Raw genomic sequence first — 19,432 nt, forward strand, 5'->3', positions numbered from 1 at the left:
CGCACGGCCAGGCGTGCTAATAACGAGCGTAGTCCCCAACACCCTCCCGCTTCCAGGGCAAAGCTGCCCCGCTTGCAGCGGCACTGGTGCGGGGAGAGCACCGCGCCCTGGCAGCCTCGTCCCCTGCGGGCACAGCAGCTGGGAGGGAAAAGGCCTCAGGGAGCGTTAGCACAGGAGAAACCCTGCCCTGCCGTGCCCCAACGGCTCCCCAACCTTTTCCAGCCTCCCTCCGGGGGCAGCAGTCGGCGTAGGGAAACCACTGAGCCCTGGGCTTGCTGAGGCAAAAGAAATTAAATACTTCCTGAAAAACACACTTCTTTATAAAACTGTTTCTGCACTAGACACACATTTAAAAGCTCCGTATTAGGAAACGGGACATGATAAATGTTCTTTTGTGGGACCTAAGTTAAGTGCCCGGACTTTAACCTTATTTACAAAATGGGTTGAAAAAGCAATTTTTTATTCTATTCGATTTTCCTCACCCTTTTTCTTAAGTGTAAGGTGGTAAATGACACCCTCCTTCACGAGAGCACAGAGGTTTTGGCAGAGATCAGGGCCATGCTGCGCTCCTCACTGTGTTTACCCACCTCCCAACTACTTTCACCTAAGCAGAGGCTTTTCCAGTCCTCTGATCTTCACAATCTCTTAAAAAGCAAATAAGCTATATACTGACAAGAGTTAAAGACCCTCTGTTCCATCCAAGCCACTGTCAAAGGAAATCTGACTTGAGCTGGAGTCAAAATGCAGTGTTGCAAAATCACCTCCACTTGCCTTGGAGTGAGGGACACGTAAACTAACCACCGCAAAAAGCAGGAAATCTGCCCCAACAGCAAGCTGGGAAATGCACGACCAAAAAACAGTTCTACACGCAACTGCAAAGCCCAACAGCGTATGTTACTGAAGACCAAGTTGCACAAAAATAAGTAACATTGGATAACCCTGAAAGTCATTCCGCACTAATACCAAAATCTCCCTCCGTCAGTGGTTGAAGAGTTCCTGAACGCAAGCAGATTTGTTCCGGCTCCAGAATAGTTAGTGAGCTAGCAACGTGCAGACCAACTTGCTCAGCTTAGCTCTTTGCAGTACACCACCTGCTAGGCTGGAAAGTCTCCTGTGCTATCAAAACACTCGTGTAGGCTGCCTTCTAAGCAGGAAGGGGGCTATCTGAGGATAATAATTTCATTAACATTTCTCTGCTCAGCCCTTCCTTCCTCCTAAATTTTAGTAAGGGATAACCAACTCTACAGATTTTCTGGGGGCATATTCTCCCTTGAATCAAGCTGTTTATATTGAATTCATTTGTCACTGTTACTAACTTGTTTCCAGGGCCTAAGAGCTTTCTCCATGGCCTGTCACATGCTCACTAAATGCTTACCTTCTAGCCACATACAACCTTAAAATACCCCTGCAAGGATCATCCTTAAAAACAAAAAAAGTTACTACGCTCTTACTTCCATAACTATTTCCAACTCTGTTTTAATAAATCCAGCCTGACATGTGGCTTTTTCATCTCTTAACAGCAGCTTCTCTTTCAGTGTATTTCCCACGGTGTTCAGCCAGCCCAGGGCCTTGTCACACCTCTGCTGAACTACACATGCAGGAAAGGGACAACAGCCTCTGGGGTTACTCATCAGTTGAAATTCCTGTATGAAAGCTGGCATCTAATCACAGAGCAGCGCAGATACTACTATTTCCAAAGAGTTAAGCAGCTTGTGGCAAGATCACATCTCAATTTGCCACCAAAGTGTGTTCCTGACACCTGTCCTCAAGATCAAGTTATCCTGATGCCTTCTTTTCATCAGAAATTAGTGCAAGGCATGTATTCTCTCCCTGTCCTTTGCCTGTAAACAGAAGACAGTTTGCAGAAGCAGATTAGGTTTGACTTATTTTTTCAATACATTAATCTTAACTGCACTTTGTAAGTTAACTGTTAAAATGCTTGGCAGAGGAGACCACCTCCAAAATAAATTCTTATCTACCACCTTTAGAGAGAAGGTGGATGACTGCCAAACATCAAATGTCTGCTTTGAAGTCAAGTCCTCTGCTTGGCTGATGAACTCGGCAGCCTCTTGGAGACAGATGAATGACAAATGTCATCGTAAGCAAGTGGGGGTCCAAGTACATCCTCGTGACTTAGTCAAAAAAGAACTGACTGCAGGGCTGCTGTTGCTTGTGCTTTCTTTCATGGGTAGGGTAGTTTTGAGACTAAAACACTGCATTATGTTTAATCAATTCATACAAACACAAACAAAACTTTGCATACTAATGAATGCCATGTACAAAGCAGTAACTTATCTTTGTAAAAGTGCAAGAATGAGTCACTGCATCATAAGATTTAATAATTTGGATATGCCATTTAAATAAAATCTGCACCAGTAGTTGCTTATTAGCATTTCACCACTCAACACGGAGAGTCCCCAGAGGAACTGCTACCATCACAGTAGGAGATTTCTGAAGCTATATTGCACAAACGGGATTGCACACCTCCCCTTTTTGTGAGGATGCAAGAGCAGAAAGTCACAACTGGAAAAACAAGTTACCAAGACTTTACTTCCACAAAACACACCATCTCGTGTCTGCTAGATGTATTTGCTTAAGCAAATTAACATCAAGATTCAGCCTCCTACATTTGAAAGCCCTTCTTAGGGCTGAAGCCTCGTGGTTGCCCAAGGGGCTGAGGTTGAAAGCATTGTTCGTAGCCATTTTTATCCACGTGAACGTGATGTGGGCTTGAACTTTCAGCTTTGATCAAAGTACTGTAAAACTCAAGAAATAAAAATGTCAGCAGAGTGTACCTACCAGTGTTTCAACAAGTGATATTTTAATTTCTTTGGAAATGAAAGAGATTTTAGGAAAGAGAAAGAAAAGTTATGCAGTAAGCTGCTAAATCACAGGTGTTAAATCATGCAAATTTTAAGAAGAGAGCTAGAGTTTCAGTGTGGTATCATGAACACAGCAGTAAAGAGTTCAATAGACACATTGGTTAACATGCCAAACATCTATAACAAATTATTGTTGCCTAGCTTTGTTTATTGGTAAAGCACTTTAGTAACCTGAATTCACAAATAAGCAGTAAATAACAAAAACTACAGATAAACACAGGTTACACATGCAAATTCCTGTTCACATATCACATGTGCAGGTACATTAAGAGCACAGTTCTAAAGATTCTTGACGAAACCAGATTTTAACAAAAACATTTTTTAAAATGCAGGTATGAAAAAATTACATGTGAAGAATATAAAGATACTTTTTTTACATTTCAGGACTCAAATGCTGCTTTTGAATATACTAGAGATGTACAACAGCTACAAGATTCAAGTAAAAGCAGGAAGAGCTCAAGGAAATAATACTGGTCAGAGGAGAATGGGCATTTACTTTTCACTAAAAATACACAGAATAGCTGAATAGGAAAGTCTATCAAGAACTTAAGAAAAAAAAAAATCACAAAGTTGTAAAGCTGACTAATCACTAGTTTTCCTATTTGCTATATAACAGCCATGACATTAAAATAAACTGCAATTCAACATTTAAAAATGCAACTTACATTTAAAGACTTTTCAAAAGTGAAATGCAATGACAGCCTTACACTCCAAATTAAGTATCTGCTAGGCTCAGACTGAAATATGGAATGTTCTAGATGAAATAAAAATACAGTGTTACTTTTAATTTTTTATTGAGAATGGAACTGAAAGACAATTTCTGAAGCTTGAAAAGTAATAAATTTCACTTAAATGAACTTTTCTTCCCATAGGTGAGCTTTCCACAAGGGTGCAAGGTTTTTTCTTTAATAGCTTGAAGTGTCAAAACAAAAACTTGTTGCCATTCTCACATTAAGAACAAATTTTTGTCATTAACTTAACTGCATATGCTTTTTGCTACAACATTTAACACATGAACAGACCTATAATGCCTACTGTATTTCACTAAAACAAAAAAGAATACAGTATTTCCATCTACTACTTGTACTGCTTTTAAAAAAGATTAACATTAAAAACAAAGCCACTGTTTTCCTTACATCCTTCTTTTCTTTTAAGCTTCTTTCTTTTGCCTGTGGTCTTCTGCCATTTTATCCAGAATTTTCTGTTAAAAGAAAGTAATAATGTTTGATACATTTAATGAGTTTCTCACAGTCACAACATCAATAATAGAATCATAAATCCAATTTTCAAGTTGTAAAATCTGTGAATATTAACTGCAAAGGTCATAACTAACAAGACCGGCACTTCTCTACATACTGAGTGGAGCTCCTCTGAAGCACCATGTTATTATTATGTCACCAAACATACAGCTCACCGCCAGTAAACACCACACGGCCACCTCCGCAAGCAGTGATCTGGGCCTGCTGTTAATGCCTTCCCAAAAGGCTGGCAAGCCAAGAGAATTACTTTCCATTTTGTCATGGACTTGTGACAGCAGTTGTTCCACTTACCTGGTCAGATTTGCCATCTATAAAGCTAGGGACAAAACATCTCACCTCCCCATAGAAGGGTTGTTTTGGAAGTTTAAGGAATTTGTTATCACTTCAATGACATTTGGCAGCAATATCAATTCATCTATTTATTCTTATTGTGAACAAGACTCCCAGCTAGAGAAGTGCCTCACCACTGTGAAACAAAAGCTGCTTTTCACCCCCTCCTTCCCCAATTCTAAAAGCACACCAACATTACAAAGTCATTCAAGAGCAGCTCATTAGTCATTTGTGCCATGGAAAAAGCAAATCAAATCGTGTTTCATTTAAGTTAAGTGACACAGTTAAATTTGGATTATTTCTCCCACTTCCCCCTTTACATCAAGTCTTTAAAGTCTCATAATCAAGTATCTCAATGGAAAAAAAAAAAAAGCTATGGGTGATGGATGAGGTGGGGTTTTTCTTACTACAAGGGTCTGTGTGGTAACTGATTTTCTGATCTACTCCTTGATAATGTTGTTTGCTTTGTGACATTTGTTTGTGCCATCTGCCTTCCAGGGCCCTGTATTTGTTTAGGGTTCCCTATTACTGCAAGGGAGAAAACAAACATTTTGAGTCTGAGATGTCACCTTCTTTTCTGCAGAACCCCTGGGGTTTGTTTTCAGCTCAATAATCGACTGGTATGAAACCAATTTATGTGAACACTGCATTATTATTAGAACTTCTGTTTAGGATTTCCCTTTCTCAGAGGTGATACTTAAAAGCAGCTCACGGTACACAAAGATACAGCAGCAGCATTATCATTCATGCCATGCAATCATGTGATACCTGATCCAATTAGAAATTGTAAAACATGCTCACAAAATCAGAAGTTGCAAATATGGATTTTTCTTTTTTTTAATATATAAAAACTTGAGCTTAAGCTCTGTTGACTGGTTAAAAAATATTATCAAATGGACAACTGGAAGGAATTTGAGTCATCTGTATTTACTCTGCACCACTACTTCTAAGCCTGGCTTTAACTCCAATCAGAATGCCCTCTTTAATCCAAATTTAACAACAACAAAAAAAAAACCAAACCCCGAAAAAACAAAAAAAACCCCAAACAAAACAAACCAATCAACCAAACAAAAAAAGCTGGAGGCCATCTTTAAAACTTGTATCCTGCATATGATTTCCAAAAGATCATGTTTTGGAGAGGTCTAGCTTGAGTTAGAAGTTATAGAATAAGCCAATTTCCACTGCCTGAAAGATTTTTATTTTTTTTTCCTCCTTAGTCCAGTCTCGTTCAAATCTATTCCCCAGGAAAGAATCACGCCATTTAAAATGAACAAGTTTTTGCCTTACCTTCAACTTTTGATAATGAGGAAGGCTGCTGCAATGGGTCTTTTTTGCAACATCTTCATTTGTGTAGAACAGGGAACACAATTTGCAATAAAACCCTGTTTTGGGTACCACATAATTCACACCTAGAGAAGTAAACACCACAAAATAAACTAAGAGATCTACTCTACATCATTTTCTTTTAATGTCATATGTCATTTCAGCTAAGTCTTAAAACCATAATTCACTTTACAGTAAAAGCTGCTTTAAAAGTCCTTGTTTGAGTTTAGTCAAGCCAGGGCCTAGTAATAATTAAGTATGTGCAGGCTTCTCTTTTTTTTTTTTTTTTTTTTTAATTTAAAATCAAACTTCCAGATTAAGGGTCCATTTTATTGCTTCTTTCAAAAGAACTAACAATGTTCTGTGATGACTTTCTGAGTTCTGAGTATTTAGTATGAATCTAAACTAATACCGCTAGTGCGATTTGTGCTATTAACTGAATTTGTGTTGCTAAAATATACCTCTTCCAATTTAATTTCTGCCTAAGGAAAGTGTTATGGAGAACTGTATGAAAATAAGGGAAAAAAGAAAGAAAATAGTAGGGTTGGGAGGAGTGAAGAAGGGGAGAAGAGTCGGAAAGCCTAAAATGAAAGGCTCAGAGGCAATGTGTTGCCAGAAATAAAAGTCAAATGAAATGAGAAATGCTACTGCAATGCAGAGAGATACGTTTGAAAAGACATGGAAACAGCCTTACCAACAGGAACGTTTGGCTGGTATGGCCCAATCCTAAATTCATCTGGAACAAGGGATTTCTCTTGTACGTTCTTTGTTTCCTGCTCATCCTGGGTGTCTGTGTTTTCATGGGCATTTTTCTCAGTATCCTGTGCTGTTGTGGTATCAGAAGCTTCAACAGTTTCAGTCTTCAAGCTATCTTCGGTTTTGGTTCCATTTTCTAACGTTTCATTTTCCTGCTCTGGCTCCTCAATCTTGTCTACCTTGATTTCTGCCAAACTATCATCCGTTTTGGCAGCGGATTTTATTGCCAAAGCCGACTTGCGGAGTTTCTGATGATCCGAGTCTTCTTCATCACCAACCTCATCTAGAGTGACAAAACCTTCCATGCTCCGCGGAAAGCCACCCACGTATCGCTGTTGAGAAAATGTTTTCCTTATGTCAGCTTATTCTTATATGTTTCCCTCAAACAAGATTCAGAAGAGAAATATTGTCTCCAAATTCCCTGGAAAAATGCTCAAATTCTTCCTTCAAGACCTACCTCACTCATTCAAAACGTTACTCAAGCACACAGAAGTGTAACAAGCTCTTTTTAAATGTACTCCACTGTCCCATAATCAAGTGTTCAATTTGAGATTTGGTTTTTTTGCATCATAACAGTCCACTGTTTTATCATATCAACATGTGATCTTCAACTTGAGAATTTCAGTATCTCTTTGCTCTGTTCTTACTTTGAAAGTCCTTCTAACATAGGTATTTTAATTTTAAGTGGAAGTCATTTTGGAATGGACAAGGTTTTTTTGTTTCTATTTAAGGTAGTCCCACAAGATCCTCAAATTCATTCCTGCATAAAAAGGTAAAACCTTACCAGAACACTTCTGTGCCCACTAATAGCATGAAAATTCATTAAAAAAAAATAAAGAGGTCTTTCAACCAGTGGAAAGCTTGCAGCTTCCACATTAAAAACAAAGAAATAACAACCCCAAACCCAACAACCACCAAAACTGTGGAGATCTCTTAAAACCCAGCTTTGCTAAAAGACAGTGAATCCATCTGAATTCTGATTTTTTTTTTTTTTTTTTAATGCTTGTTGGGTTATCTGTTTTTTGAGTAGTAGCCTTACCGTTAGTAGTACTGAAACGGCACTCGCAAAGCAAGTTTGGGTTTTGAGGCAGTTTATCATAACAGATACCCACGCAATAAGAAATAATCACTGCCATTTGCATTGGCAGTAATAATCCCCAAACCACGTAACCAGCTTCCGAAAACCACACGCACTTCATTCAGTAAGAGTAAGGAACACGCCTTACTTTTTGCAAAACAACATTCCAACTCAATAAAGTTACTAAAACTTTGCATGCTACTCTGCATAACCAAGCATGATTTAGACAGGAAGAAACAGATGGTAGGACACAAACAACCATGAAAGTGTGGGATCATCTGGTGAGAAAATCGAAGGTCACAGCAAGTAGCCTATGACTGAAGACACCCTGAAAGTAAGGGTTTTTTTTATTCACCCCCACCTCCCAATTGGTAACAGGCCTTGTCTAATTGCAAATGGACTTGCCTACCTTCTGGCTAAGCATAAAGAGTAAATGTACAAACAATTTTTTCCAAGCCTAGATCAGCCTCAAGTCCCAGATAAGCATTTTTTTTTAATGGCACTGTTCTGCTCTGTGCTCAAAAGAGTAACTAACTACAGACAGACTTATAAGAAACTACTCAGGAGAAAACAGTTGCTTAGTATTAGTCAAAAAAGGGTTGAAAAGAAAGAATAAAACCCAGGAGGCAACATGGGTAGAAGCCCACAAGTTAACAGTTTCTGTCCAAACAGAAACAGTGATTTATAACTGATTCCCTTTGCAAATTGCATCCAATGGGATCTTCCATTTTCTTCACAGGAGCTTTAACACCTATTTCTCTTCAGATAGGTGTGCCATGCATGTGTTCTAAAGACTCACACAAAAAATCTGAAAGACAATGTACTGTGGTGTGCTATTTGAGTTAGAGAGGGTTTTCCACACTCAGGTACCTTGCAATATGATTACCTTTTTAAGCTTTTTCTTTGTTGCTGGATTGGGCACAACATTCCCCTCAGTTTTTACAGCCACATCATCAGCTGTGTCCTTTTTTTCTTCAGTAGTCACATCAGCTAAATTGGCAACATCTGCGTCATCTCCTGCTGAGCTGCCACTTTCTAACAGTGCTGCTGCTTCCTCCTCATCTACCAGCAGCTCATCTTCAGATTCAAGGAGTAAACTAGGCTCATCTTGGTCTGCCTGTTCACTACTTTTAGTGCCCGATGGCTCAGCAACATCATCTTGTTTCTCCTCTTTCACTTTATCTTCCACATTGCCACTTTCAGGCTTCTGAGCAGCATCTGGTTTAGACTTCTTATCACTTGGAGAATCTTTGCTGTCTGGAGAATATGTTCTCTTTCTGTAAAGAACAAAGAATACTTGCTCATAAACCTGAAGAGAGGCCATAAATGACTAAAAAAAACCAGTAGGTTATAACTAGACAAGCCTGAAAAAGATTGTGTTTTAGTTCAGAAAATGGAAGGTTGAAGGAAGCCCTGAAGGATACTATTCTTCAAATATGCAAAAGGCTGCTGCAAGGAATTGTCCTTACAAGAAAGGACAACTGCTCGTGGGTTTAAACTGCAGGAAGGCAAGGCTAATTAAAGACTAGGAAAGATTTCCGGAGGAGCCTGAAGAGGCTGTGAAATCTCCATCATTAGAGGAAGAGAGTAGATAGCATATTAGAAACAGTTAATCTCAGCGTACACCAAACAACAATTTGATCTCAGAGCTTGCCTGACAACTTCTGTGTAATTTCTATACTCTGAAAAAGGTATTTTCAGATTTCTTTTAAACAAGATAAGGCTTTAGCAATAGGAAATTACCTACCTAGCTTTATCCTTTTTCAGCAGTTCAACTCCTTTGTTTGGAATCTAAAATAAAATTTAAAAAATTGTAAGTCACAGTAGAGTATTATTTATACAACTGTTGCAGCATTAATTCATACCAGACAGCACAATCTAGCCAAGCGCTTCCAATCCCCTGGTACTCTTTTACCACCCCCGCCTAACAACCAATTCATAAAATGCTATTACATTAGCAGGACCTTACCAACCTAGAAATTCCATGTCTTTATTCACAGTAACTATCAGTTATTCAATACAAAACAGATAGGATATCCTGCTCGAGAAAAATCAGAGCAGGGTAAGAAAAAAAGAATCCACAATACAGAATGTTCTAAATGGAGAAATTTTAATTAAAATCTACACCAGTTACTCCAAAAATCTGAATTCTAGTAGTTGTTTGGTTTTTGTTTAATTTGAAAGGAAAATAATTTTACTTTGTTCTAGGCCTTTTAACACCATACTCATGCTAAGTACCTGAACTTAAGTAGCTAGAAAATAGTAAATAAAGTGAATCTTTCCATTTTACAAGCACTGAATTCTGAATAAGCAATAGCCATCCTCCACTTTACATCTTTTAACTACAAATTAAAAAAAAAAAAAAATCAAAATAAAACCACTACTTACCCTTAACACCAGTTTCTTGTATTTTTCAGATAAATCCACTTTCACACATCTGCCTTGGAACCAAAGCGCTTTGTTTGCACAATGCTCAACCATAGCTAAAGCATCTTCTCTGGTCTCCATCTCAATGAAAGCCTGAAAAGATTAAAACACACTTTAAAACCAACTGTGAAATACACAACACTTTTGCAGGCAAAGCTATTTAACTTAAAACACAACGTTTCCAAATGCTGAAACAAAATTATGAGATTCAGCTCTATCCATCCTCTCCAACTTAGCCACACATTTTAAAATTTACCAAAGTGCTCTATCTACCTCAGCTTTTCAATTCAGTAATATCTGTCCCATATAAAGTTCTGAAATTAAACAACAGGCATTTAAATAATCAGAAAAAGGACATCACCATAAAGTAAAAAATTATTCCAAATAAAAAGCATCTGGACAATGAAACTCATTTATTTGGTGCTTCAGTATCTGGGACTTCTAGGGTAGCTGGGAAACTATCCCAGAATTTTATTTTTATTTTTTGAGAAGCCTGAAACAGAAAGGCAGCTGCTGCCTGTCTATAAGCCCTGCTTTGTGAGGTGTTCCTCCAAGAAACAAGCCTACAACACACTAAGTTTGCTGAACAAGCTTTTAAAAACACATCTAGGCTCGAGTACCATTGGCAGATAGAAGAAAGCTGTTTCTGCATCCAACTTAATACAGCAAGGGGTTTTATTTTTCCAGAAGGTCAGAGAGGTCTTCCTAGAGGTCATATGATAGATTCTAGTAGTTTTTCATTCCACAGGTGTGGCATTTAGGCACTCATCTCTCTGAAAAAGCACTGTAATTTCCTATTTAACTCAAGGGAGCAACAAACTGGGACAGCAATGGTGAAAACAATTTAGAACTAAATACTTTAAAGTCCTGTGTATTTATAGAAATCATGTATGTGCACTTCCAAAGCATTTTATTATACACAAGCAATGCACTATCTTCAAAACTTTTTTTTTTTTTTTAAAGTTAGAGAGCCACAGCAGGACTGCTTTTGTTTAGTTTTAAAGAATGAAAAATAAAGGGCTAAAGAAATGTGCAATAGTGGAATATATTTGTTAGTGTTTCATAGGTAGCATTTTTTTTCAGCCTTAAAAAAAAGTTCCAAGACTCCTAGAAATCTGCATAACAAAAAACCAAGCCTTTATGTTAAATATACTTTCTTCACAGCTGAGGCCTGTTATTTCCTTTTTTTTTTAAAGCAGCTCCCATTCCAGCAACATTTCGCAGTAAGCTGGACAGTGAAACACCACCTACATACTGCTCTAGTAATTTCCACATCTATGCTAGTAGTGAAACCACCACAAATAGAAAGTCTACACACGCACCAATCAAAGGCACGTCACTTCTTCACAGTTAAAACCCTCAGTTTTAAACCTTCACACATGTATGTTCCTATGGTTGGTTACCTGGCTTTTCATTCTCATGAGTATGTAGTTCTTAATTTTTCCATACGGTTCAGCCAGTTTGAGCACTGCATTGTCAGAATATCCCGAATGAGGTAAATTGCTGAGGTGAATCACACGACCAAGTTCTGGTTTTGGTGGCTCAGTTTTCTGGTCAGGTTTACCCTCGGGTTTCTAAAATGAAGAGAGAATGAAATTTTTTAAGTACATACTATATTAAATATACATGGATGTCTGTTCCTTGATTAAGTTGATACAGCTGAGAAGTACAGAAATTAAGAATAACTTAAATGCAATGGCCTCATAAATACTGACTGATCCAGATTAAAATAAGGCAATGGTAAAAAAGCAGAAGTGTTTTACCTTTATTCTTTTGTATTTCTGTGACAAGTGGACTCTGACAGGTTTACCAAACACCAGTGCAGGTGTTGTTGAATAGTATTCGACTGCAGCCTGGGCATCTTCAGTAGTCGACATTTCAATAAATGCCTGAAATCATATAAAACCAAATTAAGCACTGCTCCTTCAAGAATTAGTATTTTTGTTTAAAATCTCAAGCTCTTCCTTGTTTTCCTGTAAAAATAGCTACATCAAAACTGAAAATTGTCTTTTGGTTACAACATTAACTGACCTGCAGAACCTGAAATGAATTTCACATACTTTATTTAGGTGTACAAACAGAACTATTTGGATTGTTTTCACTCCATCTAGATTTGGATTCAGAATATTCAATTGATTCCTGCTTTTTCTCTGCTATGATACTGGCATTTTCCACACTTCAAAATCTGACACTCTGTATAATACAAACTAAGACCAAGTAAGTTTTCAGAGAGTATTAGAACAAGAAGAGAATTTGCAAGCATAGTGTATTTTTGAGAAAGCTATGAACAACCAACAAGAAGGATTTTTTTTTTTTTTTTTTTAACAATATTTACGATAAAATGCAGTACTACAGCATTTCTGGAAAGAATCACACAGGTCACTCTCCCTTCACATGTGGTCTTGGTGACACATGTGTCATCTTGCTTGGTAGCTGACTAAATGAAGCTCAGACAGTAAGCATACTAAAGACACCAAGCAGTGCCAGCAGCAATACTAAAGGGCCTAATCTTACCTCATTGATTTTGTTTAAAATCAGGTGATTTGTAATTATTCCAAATGGTTCAACAAGCTGAAGCAGCTGGTATCTCAAGTTCTTTCCCCTCTGGAAATCCATGATGTGAACAACTCTGCTTGTTTCCTGTGGAAGACAAAGCACGCATACTTAACATGTAAAGAAAATATATATCAGTTAACCTAAAAAGAAAGTCTGTCAAGACTTTGCTATACTTGCATCATTTTTTAATCTTAAATTTAAAACTTCATTAGTAACCAAAACCAGATATATACAGAAAAGGCACAGAACATCCACATATTTCCACAGAGGAAGATGCCTGCCATGCCAAAGTTGCCTTTCTGTATGTTCATATCCCACAACTTCATCGTAAGAGAATGCTTAAATAAGTTTTTTGGAACAAATATTTTGTTGAGTACTTGGCACAATGAAACCCCAACCTCATACTAAAGCTTCAGTATTTCCACACAAATAAAACCCAAATTCTCACTTTTAAAGACAATTCATTCATTTAAAAAAAAAAAAAAAATTCTTATGAAATCAAGCAATAAGCATGTAACACAAGATTTTGGTTTTAAAAAAACCAACAAAACAACAAACCAACCCAACAAGTTTTTTATACTAACCACTCTGCCCTTCTGCATGTGTCTCGGTCCTTGCATATTTCCATTTCCAGCTCCTTTAAGAAATTAAAAGAATGAGCAAGCTTAGTTCAACATGTAAGAATGACATTAAGATGTCTCTTCACAAGTTCTTAAGAGATTTAAGTCACTTGTCATACTAAATCAGAATTACACCAAGTTTTAAGAACTAATTATTTAATTACAGTCTGAAAAGGCTGTTAATTTATTTCAGAGTTCTTGTAACTTGAGGTTCTCCTTTCTGATCATTCTGTTCAGTTTAATGTTAGATAAAGAGCTGTACTTACTGATATGTAGAAATAACACAGGAGTAAAGCCCATTGAAAAAAAACACTCTCCTGTTTTAGAGCAGGATTTGCTATAGTAAAACATCTCCACACACAAAAGATGTCAAATCTCTAAGATACACTTTTTACAATTGAGGTTTTAGGTGTAGGAAAAGACTCCAAAAAGTTTTGGTTCTAACACCAAATGTGTTAGCATAATGCCCATTTTACCAGGAAACACCTGAAAAAAGCCTTTCAGAGAGTTTGGCTCAAAGTCAAGTCTGAGAAGTTTTGAAAAATTAACAGCATTATTTTAATGAAACTACGTATCAATGCATGCATCTATCATCTAAAAATTCCTTTAAAGTGTCTGCAATACTTGTACTCTGTCAGGGTACCTGTGTAAATGAATTCGTTTGTCTCTATTCACTTGACCTATTTAAAGGGTAGGAAGTAACAACTTCAGGCAAAAACCTGATTCTTAGCCTCTCTTCCTATGAAAAGGAAGGCATCATCTACCTTCCCATTTCTCCACTGCTGTTCAAAGTTATTTGTCAAATTCACTTGAAATTAAGGGGAAAAAATCACTTAGGACTTTGAATTCTTGCAAGTTTCACGGAAAAGTAAACCTCAGTGACGTGTAGCTAATCAGAAGACAGATGGAAAAAAACTTCTGCACAGGAAAAAATTCAAATCCAAAACACGTGTGGATTAATCAAACAGTTGAAAAAAAAAAAAGCCATGTGGCAGGTAGTTAACAGATGATAGAAAGGTGAAAGTATGGGATCTGAGTAGCAGTCTTTGGCCCCGAAGGACTACAGCGTTTTCAGTTCCACTGCTCAGAAAAGTTGAGTGTTGTTCTAAAGTTCTAAACACTGTATCTAAAGCAGGAATATGAAAAAAAAAAAATCAAGAACTTATGTCTTGTAAAAGTAGATGCCTGTTGACGTTACCTCTTGGCCCAACAGGAGGTCCTCCAAGGTGAAATGGAGGTGGTGGTGGTCCCAGAATTCCTGGTGCAGGGTTTGTGGATTGCTGCAACATAAAGGGATCACCCCTAGAGAGAGGGGGAAAAACACCTTAATTTTAAACCACAACAACTGTGAAGCTTCCATTCTCTAAAAACCCCAACTTAATTTCTGCATTGCATCCAAGGAGAAGTTAACTTTAGCTACTTTTACTGCTGCTCTTCAGCTAGTAGAAAACAACAGGACGTAACCCTTTGGAGACGAGGACATGGGTTGTTTCACACCTAACTGTTAAGAACATCCTCTGCTTTAAATAAAAAACTACTAATAATTTAAAATTCATTATTACTTACATTCCATGTCCTGAATCACTGTCAGGATTCCATTCAGGATATCTTAAAAGAAACAAACAAACAAAAAAAAAGTAAGAAAAATACAATCTCCTCCACCTATGTAATAATTTTCATAAAAGCAGCAATATCTTTACATGTAACACAGATAAAACACATAGTAACACTGCCCATTACAGAACCACTACAAGAGACATGAGCAGCATCGATTGACAGAAGTGTTGTTCTTAATGAATAAGAAACTTCTTACACTGTATACACCATATCTCCAATTTATAACACAAATTGCAGTTTGTTTTACAACAAAAATTTAGACATTGGTACAAATGACTAGTAAAAAACTACAATAGATTCTCAACTCTTAAGATCCAACTCTTTAAAACGTTACTTATGTATCAGTAGGATTCAAGTTATGAATCCCTTATTTGTCCTGAAGATGTGCTTTTTAAGTTACATGTTTTTATTCCACACAATGCACAGCACGTTTACTAAACCTGCTTTATGCAACACAGTTGACCATTATTTAGTTGTACATGCCCTCATGCCACAAGAATGTTTACTGTACTTCAAATTCATACATTTCAAGCAGCAGTTGACAACGTCGGCTGTGAGTTGCTCCATTGATATGATGGTTCCACTCCTGCAGCAAAGTAAATAATTAAAAATTAACAGCCACATATGGCAAGCCATTTTTAACACAATAACGTTGCAGAGTGCAGTACCTTCTCTTCTAAGCTGAAGTATCAAAGATATGTACATAGATAAAAAAAAAAACTCTTTTTGTAGTGCTTTAAAGAGACTGAAATTGGAACTACCTCTTAACTCCTAACCTGGCTGAAAAGGTGTCTGATGAAAAATGTCTTGCAATCTATGGGCTTGATCCTCAGCGGTGCAAAGCTTACCGGGGGTAACTGCTACAGCATACATGGGTATCATTGCAATTTCAACTTTTAGAACTGGATGCAGAGATTTTTTTTTTTCTTCAGTAATTTCAGAATTTCCTCCACTCTCTGCTTCATTCCTCAGACTTTTAAAGATTAATGTGAACTAAATACTCAGGTTTTTAGAACCATAAAGCAGACAAGAAATTGCAAGGAATTCAGAAAGGAAAGACTTAGAGAAATCAAAGTGCATAGCCAGGACAAACTACAAGTACAAAGGTGACATATAAAAATATGACCATTGTCAGGGAATTACCAAGAAAAAAAAGGAGATCTAAATCAAGATGGTACAAAGAAGGAATAATGGAATTAAACTAAATCAGCCAGGTAAAATTTCTTCTGGTTCTGGCTTTAGGGCACTAAAAAGGAATGAGGGCTTTCTACTTTCTCTCTGCAGATTATTTTGATTATGAAGGCAGTTACTTATTTTAAGAGGAGAGAAAGCATGGGGAATCCTCCCTTATCAAAGTAGAGAGTGCCTGATCTCCATAATACTGAATTCTTACAAGTAGCAACACTGGTTTGCACTATATTCACATTTGTAAAGTGACTGAACTTGGGAAGTCTCACTGCTGCACATCTGTGAGCCACAGTCTAATTTCCACTCTGCTGCTCTTCAGTAAGCAAAGGGATCAGCAGAGACACACAGGGCAAATTAGCTTTAGATTCACAGAGAAATTAAGCAGAGAGTAATTATAGATCCTTGGGGGGCTGTGTGACAACTGAAGGTTTTCTCTTACCAGCTACATTTTCAGCTGTGAACATGTATACTGCATTGCCTGACTGTTTATATGTCTCCGCTTACATGTGTATTTCTGCTCAGCACCCACAGATGATTTTTTCCTAACCTCTCATCTTTCCTGATTTTCAGTTTCTGCCACACTACAGCCATTCTTCTGGATACAATGAGACACTCCTGAGGCTTACTATAGAGTTTCCATACGCTAAATGCCTACCTTGCACTTGCCACAAAGGAGAAAAACCTGGACTTAGTGTCTTCCATAAAATATTGTTAAGCTACACTACAATATTACTTCATGATACACAGAATATAGTGTAGAGCTAAACCTTCATTCGTTTTATCAAGACTTAAAATGAGAGCACCACTTTTTCTTGTTAACTGCACAAGAAGTAGGCTCTGCAACTATAAATTAATAAATATGCTGGCAATTAGGATGAAAAAAAATTCACCAAAAACCCCAAGCAAACCTAGCTATCTATGAAACATTCAATCTGTAAAACCAAAGTTTCTTCAGTTCAAAATTTGCTAACAAGTTTTAGTACTATACTACAGAAATCCGTCCTTTAAACACTAAAGAACCCTCTAAATTTGGGTGCACAATCAGTAAAGCCTTCCTGACTCATTCTGCTAGATATACCATGCTTTGAAGCTGCCTTAACTCTTAATTTAAAATTATTATAAACTGAAATAGAAGTTATCTGCAAACTAGAGCCAAAGTTTGGGAGAACTAATTCTCATTACACGTCAAATGCTTTTAAATGGGCAAAAAGGGGAGATCTAACATATAACTTGAGAATTTTTTCCCCCAGGGAAAGTTTTCAGAACAACAATGGCTCATCTACATTATTAACTTTTCACTAAGCTGGACTTCCCTTTGCTCCCTACCTCTACCCAGTCTGAGGCATCACTTCTCTAAGGTTTCAGGGCACTGGATATTTAGACACTAATTAACATGAATGCCCAAAGCTGAGCTGGAGAAAATCTGAACTGAGTTTCTTAAAACTCAGATTACCTTTTGCCTCAATTGATGCAAGCAAGAGGACGCACTGTTCTTCAGAAAATTAGGCCAAACTTATGCCCCTAATTTTAGACATCCCTCTATTAGGGACACGGACATGTTTTTCCTTTGAGATTTATCACCATTTCAAGTGTTTAACCTCCAAATTCATCTGCTAACATTGCATCAGCCTTTTTCTTTGGCAGGAAAAATAATCTCTCCACAACTAACACCTCATTCCTTGATAAAGGGATCAGGATTGACAAAATGCCCCAAAAAACTGGGGCACAATTTACTTCACAATTAGATAGAAAAAACCTGAATCTTAAAATATACAGACATGAAATTAAAGAAGCAATTAAGAACATCGCTAAAAAAGAAAATACAGAGGACTAGTCTGCCAGCTGAAATTACACTAAGGGTGTTTAATCTCTTGCTTGGGCTTAAAATACATATTGCTTTATCATACATTTTTAAAAAATCTTCTGTTTTATTTGGAGGTGAGGAAAACAAGATTTTGATACTGCAGTAATAAGTTTACATTGTCCCAGCTAAGAAAAGCCTTCCCTTTCTGCTTTCCATAAATTTTGGTTTAGGTCAGATTACTTTAAAAGTTAAGTTCTACTTGATTCAATTTTGTGTGAGAATCAGAAATTCTGTAACTGTTAAGTAGGCAAAGCAGAGGAAAAAAGGAGAGAAAAATTCTTGTGGTGACATGATTTCTGCAATTAGAAATAAAGCCCAAACTTGGGTCATAAGAAACAGATGATTCAGTCTCAAATATTTTATGGTATACCAGCAGTTTAAGTCAAAGTATATTCCTAAAAAAAAGATGGTTTTATACGTTACAGAAGAAGTCAGCCACTTAATTATGCTGTCAAAAGAACTTGGTATTTCTCATACCTGGAAAGATATTTCATGTTGGATATCCTTTCAACAGATCTTCATACCAAAGCAAACTAAGAACCAGGAGCCTTTAAAATAAAGTGCTAAAAAGAACCCTACTTACAGGATTAATGGTTGCCATCTTCAAGGGTCTCAGAAGTTTATGTTTTCAATCTAACCAAATGAAGTCCTTTTACAAAACTGAGCATGGCATCTAAACTTTAGCACTTAAAACCTTTTTATGAAAATAAAAGTCAAATATAGGAGACAAGAAACCCGGATTACTGTGACTGTTTTATATAAAAAGTTATTAAAGCAACACAAGTTCATAAAACTGTCAGATCAGCTGGAGTCATACAGTCTGCGCTCTAAAACCAGTTCGATCATTTCCTTGCAGGGACAGAATAATTCTGGTGTTTCAAAGAGATCAAATGTAGAGAAGCAGCACTTTTTGAAAGGTAACTGTAAAGAAATGGTTAGTAACAGCAATTCCACATTGTATCAATTTTACAGTAATAGCATGTATTACATTTTTTATTGAAGGCCTCCAAGCTAATTAGCCACTAAGTGTGACAAGAGGGGCACTGTATTAGCCAATTAGCCAATTAAATCGCCTAGTATACTGAAAATCAGCAAGATGAGTAAAATTGGGAAAGCTGAAAGTGAGAAGGCTCCGAAAATAACATCTGAACAAACAGGCCATTTTGAGTAACCAGCTACCTTTGCAGAGAGCTGAACTCTCACGAATAAACTAAGAGGGAAGTCTCAGCATAACCGAATATACCCGAAGATCCACTCTACTTGCGAGCCAAGTAAAGAACACTACTAGGAACACAGAGCAGGATACTGCAACAGCAGACTGATTGCTCAGAGAGTCTACAGGGATAGATGCAACATGTGACAATAAAAAGTGAGTCTGAAGTGTCTAAGAAAGTTGTGAAAAAGGAGAAAAATGACGACAAATTTCAGCCATAGTATGAGATAGAGTGTTAAAGTGAAATTAAAAAGGCAAGAATGAGCTAATCTAAAACGTGGTTTTTACTTTTGCAAATAAGTTCCAGGGCTCTACATTA

At 37.2% G+C, this 19,432-nt stretch overlaps 1 protein-coding gene across 2 annotated transcripts in view; it reads right to left on the minus strand.

Annotated features, from left to right (window-relative positions):
- Positions 1 to 3,009: 3,009 nt before the first annotated feature.
- MATR3 (matrin 3) overlaps positions 3,010 to 19,432 on the minus strand; it is an 18,084-nt gene continuing 1,661 nt past the window's right edge. Inside the window, exons 2-14 of one of the 2 annotated variants that reach the window (XM_010177435.1) lie at positions 15,373 to 15,434; positions 14,798 to 14,839; positions 14,423 to 14,533; positions 13,196 to 13,250; positions 12,570 to 12,695; positions 11,819 to 11,944; positions 11,459 to 11,629; positions 10,017 to 10,148; positions 9,376 to 9,419; positions 8,515 to 8,905; positions 6,489 to 6,729; positions 5,759 to 5,880; positions 3,010 to 4,083 (exon numbers count right to left, since the gene is read on the minus strand). In XM_010177435.1, the coding sequence (XP_010175737.1) occupies positions 4,033 to 4,083; positions 5,759 to 5,880; positions 6,489 to 6,729; positions 8,515 to 8,905; positions 9,376 to 9,419; positions 10,017 to 10,148; positions 11,459 to 11,629; positions 11,819 to 11,944; positions 12,570 to 12,695; positions 13,196 to 13,250; positions 14,423 to 14,533; positions 14,798 to 14,839; positions 15,373 to 15,434 (1,674 nt within the window). In that variant the 3' untranslated portion in view covers positions 3,010 to 4,032. Of the gene's footprint in view, positions 4,084 to 5,758; positions 5,881 to 6,488; positions 6,883 to 8,514; positions 8,906 to 9,375; positions 9,420 to 10,016; positions 10,149 to 11,458; positions 11,630 to 11,818; positions 11,945 to 12,569; positions 12,696 to 13,195; positions 13,251 to 14,422; positions 14,534 to 14,797; positions 14,840 to 15,372; positions 15,435 to 19,432 lie in introns of both variants that reach the window. The other variant, XM_010177434.2, reaches the window with a different exon arrangement.

The sequence above is a fragment of the Antrostomus carolinensis genome, unplaced genomic scaffold (genome assembly GCF_000700745.2).
Source record: "Antrostomus carolinensis isolate BGI_N321 unplaced genomic scaffold, ASM70074v2 scaffold22611, whole genome shotgun sequence".
Classification (NCBI taxonomy): domain Eukaryota; kingdom Metazoa; phylum Chordata; class Aves; order Caprimulgiformes; family Caprimulgidae; genus Antrostomus; species Antrostomus carolinensis.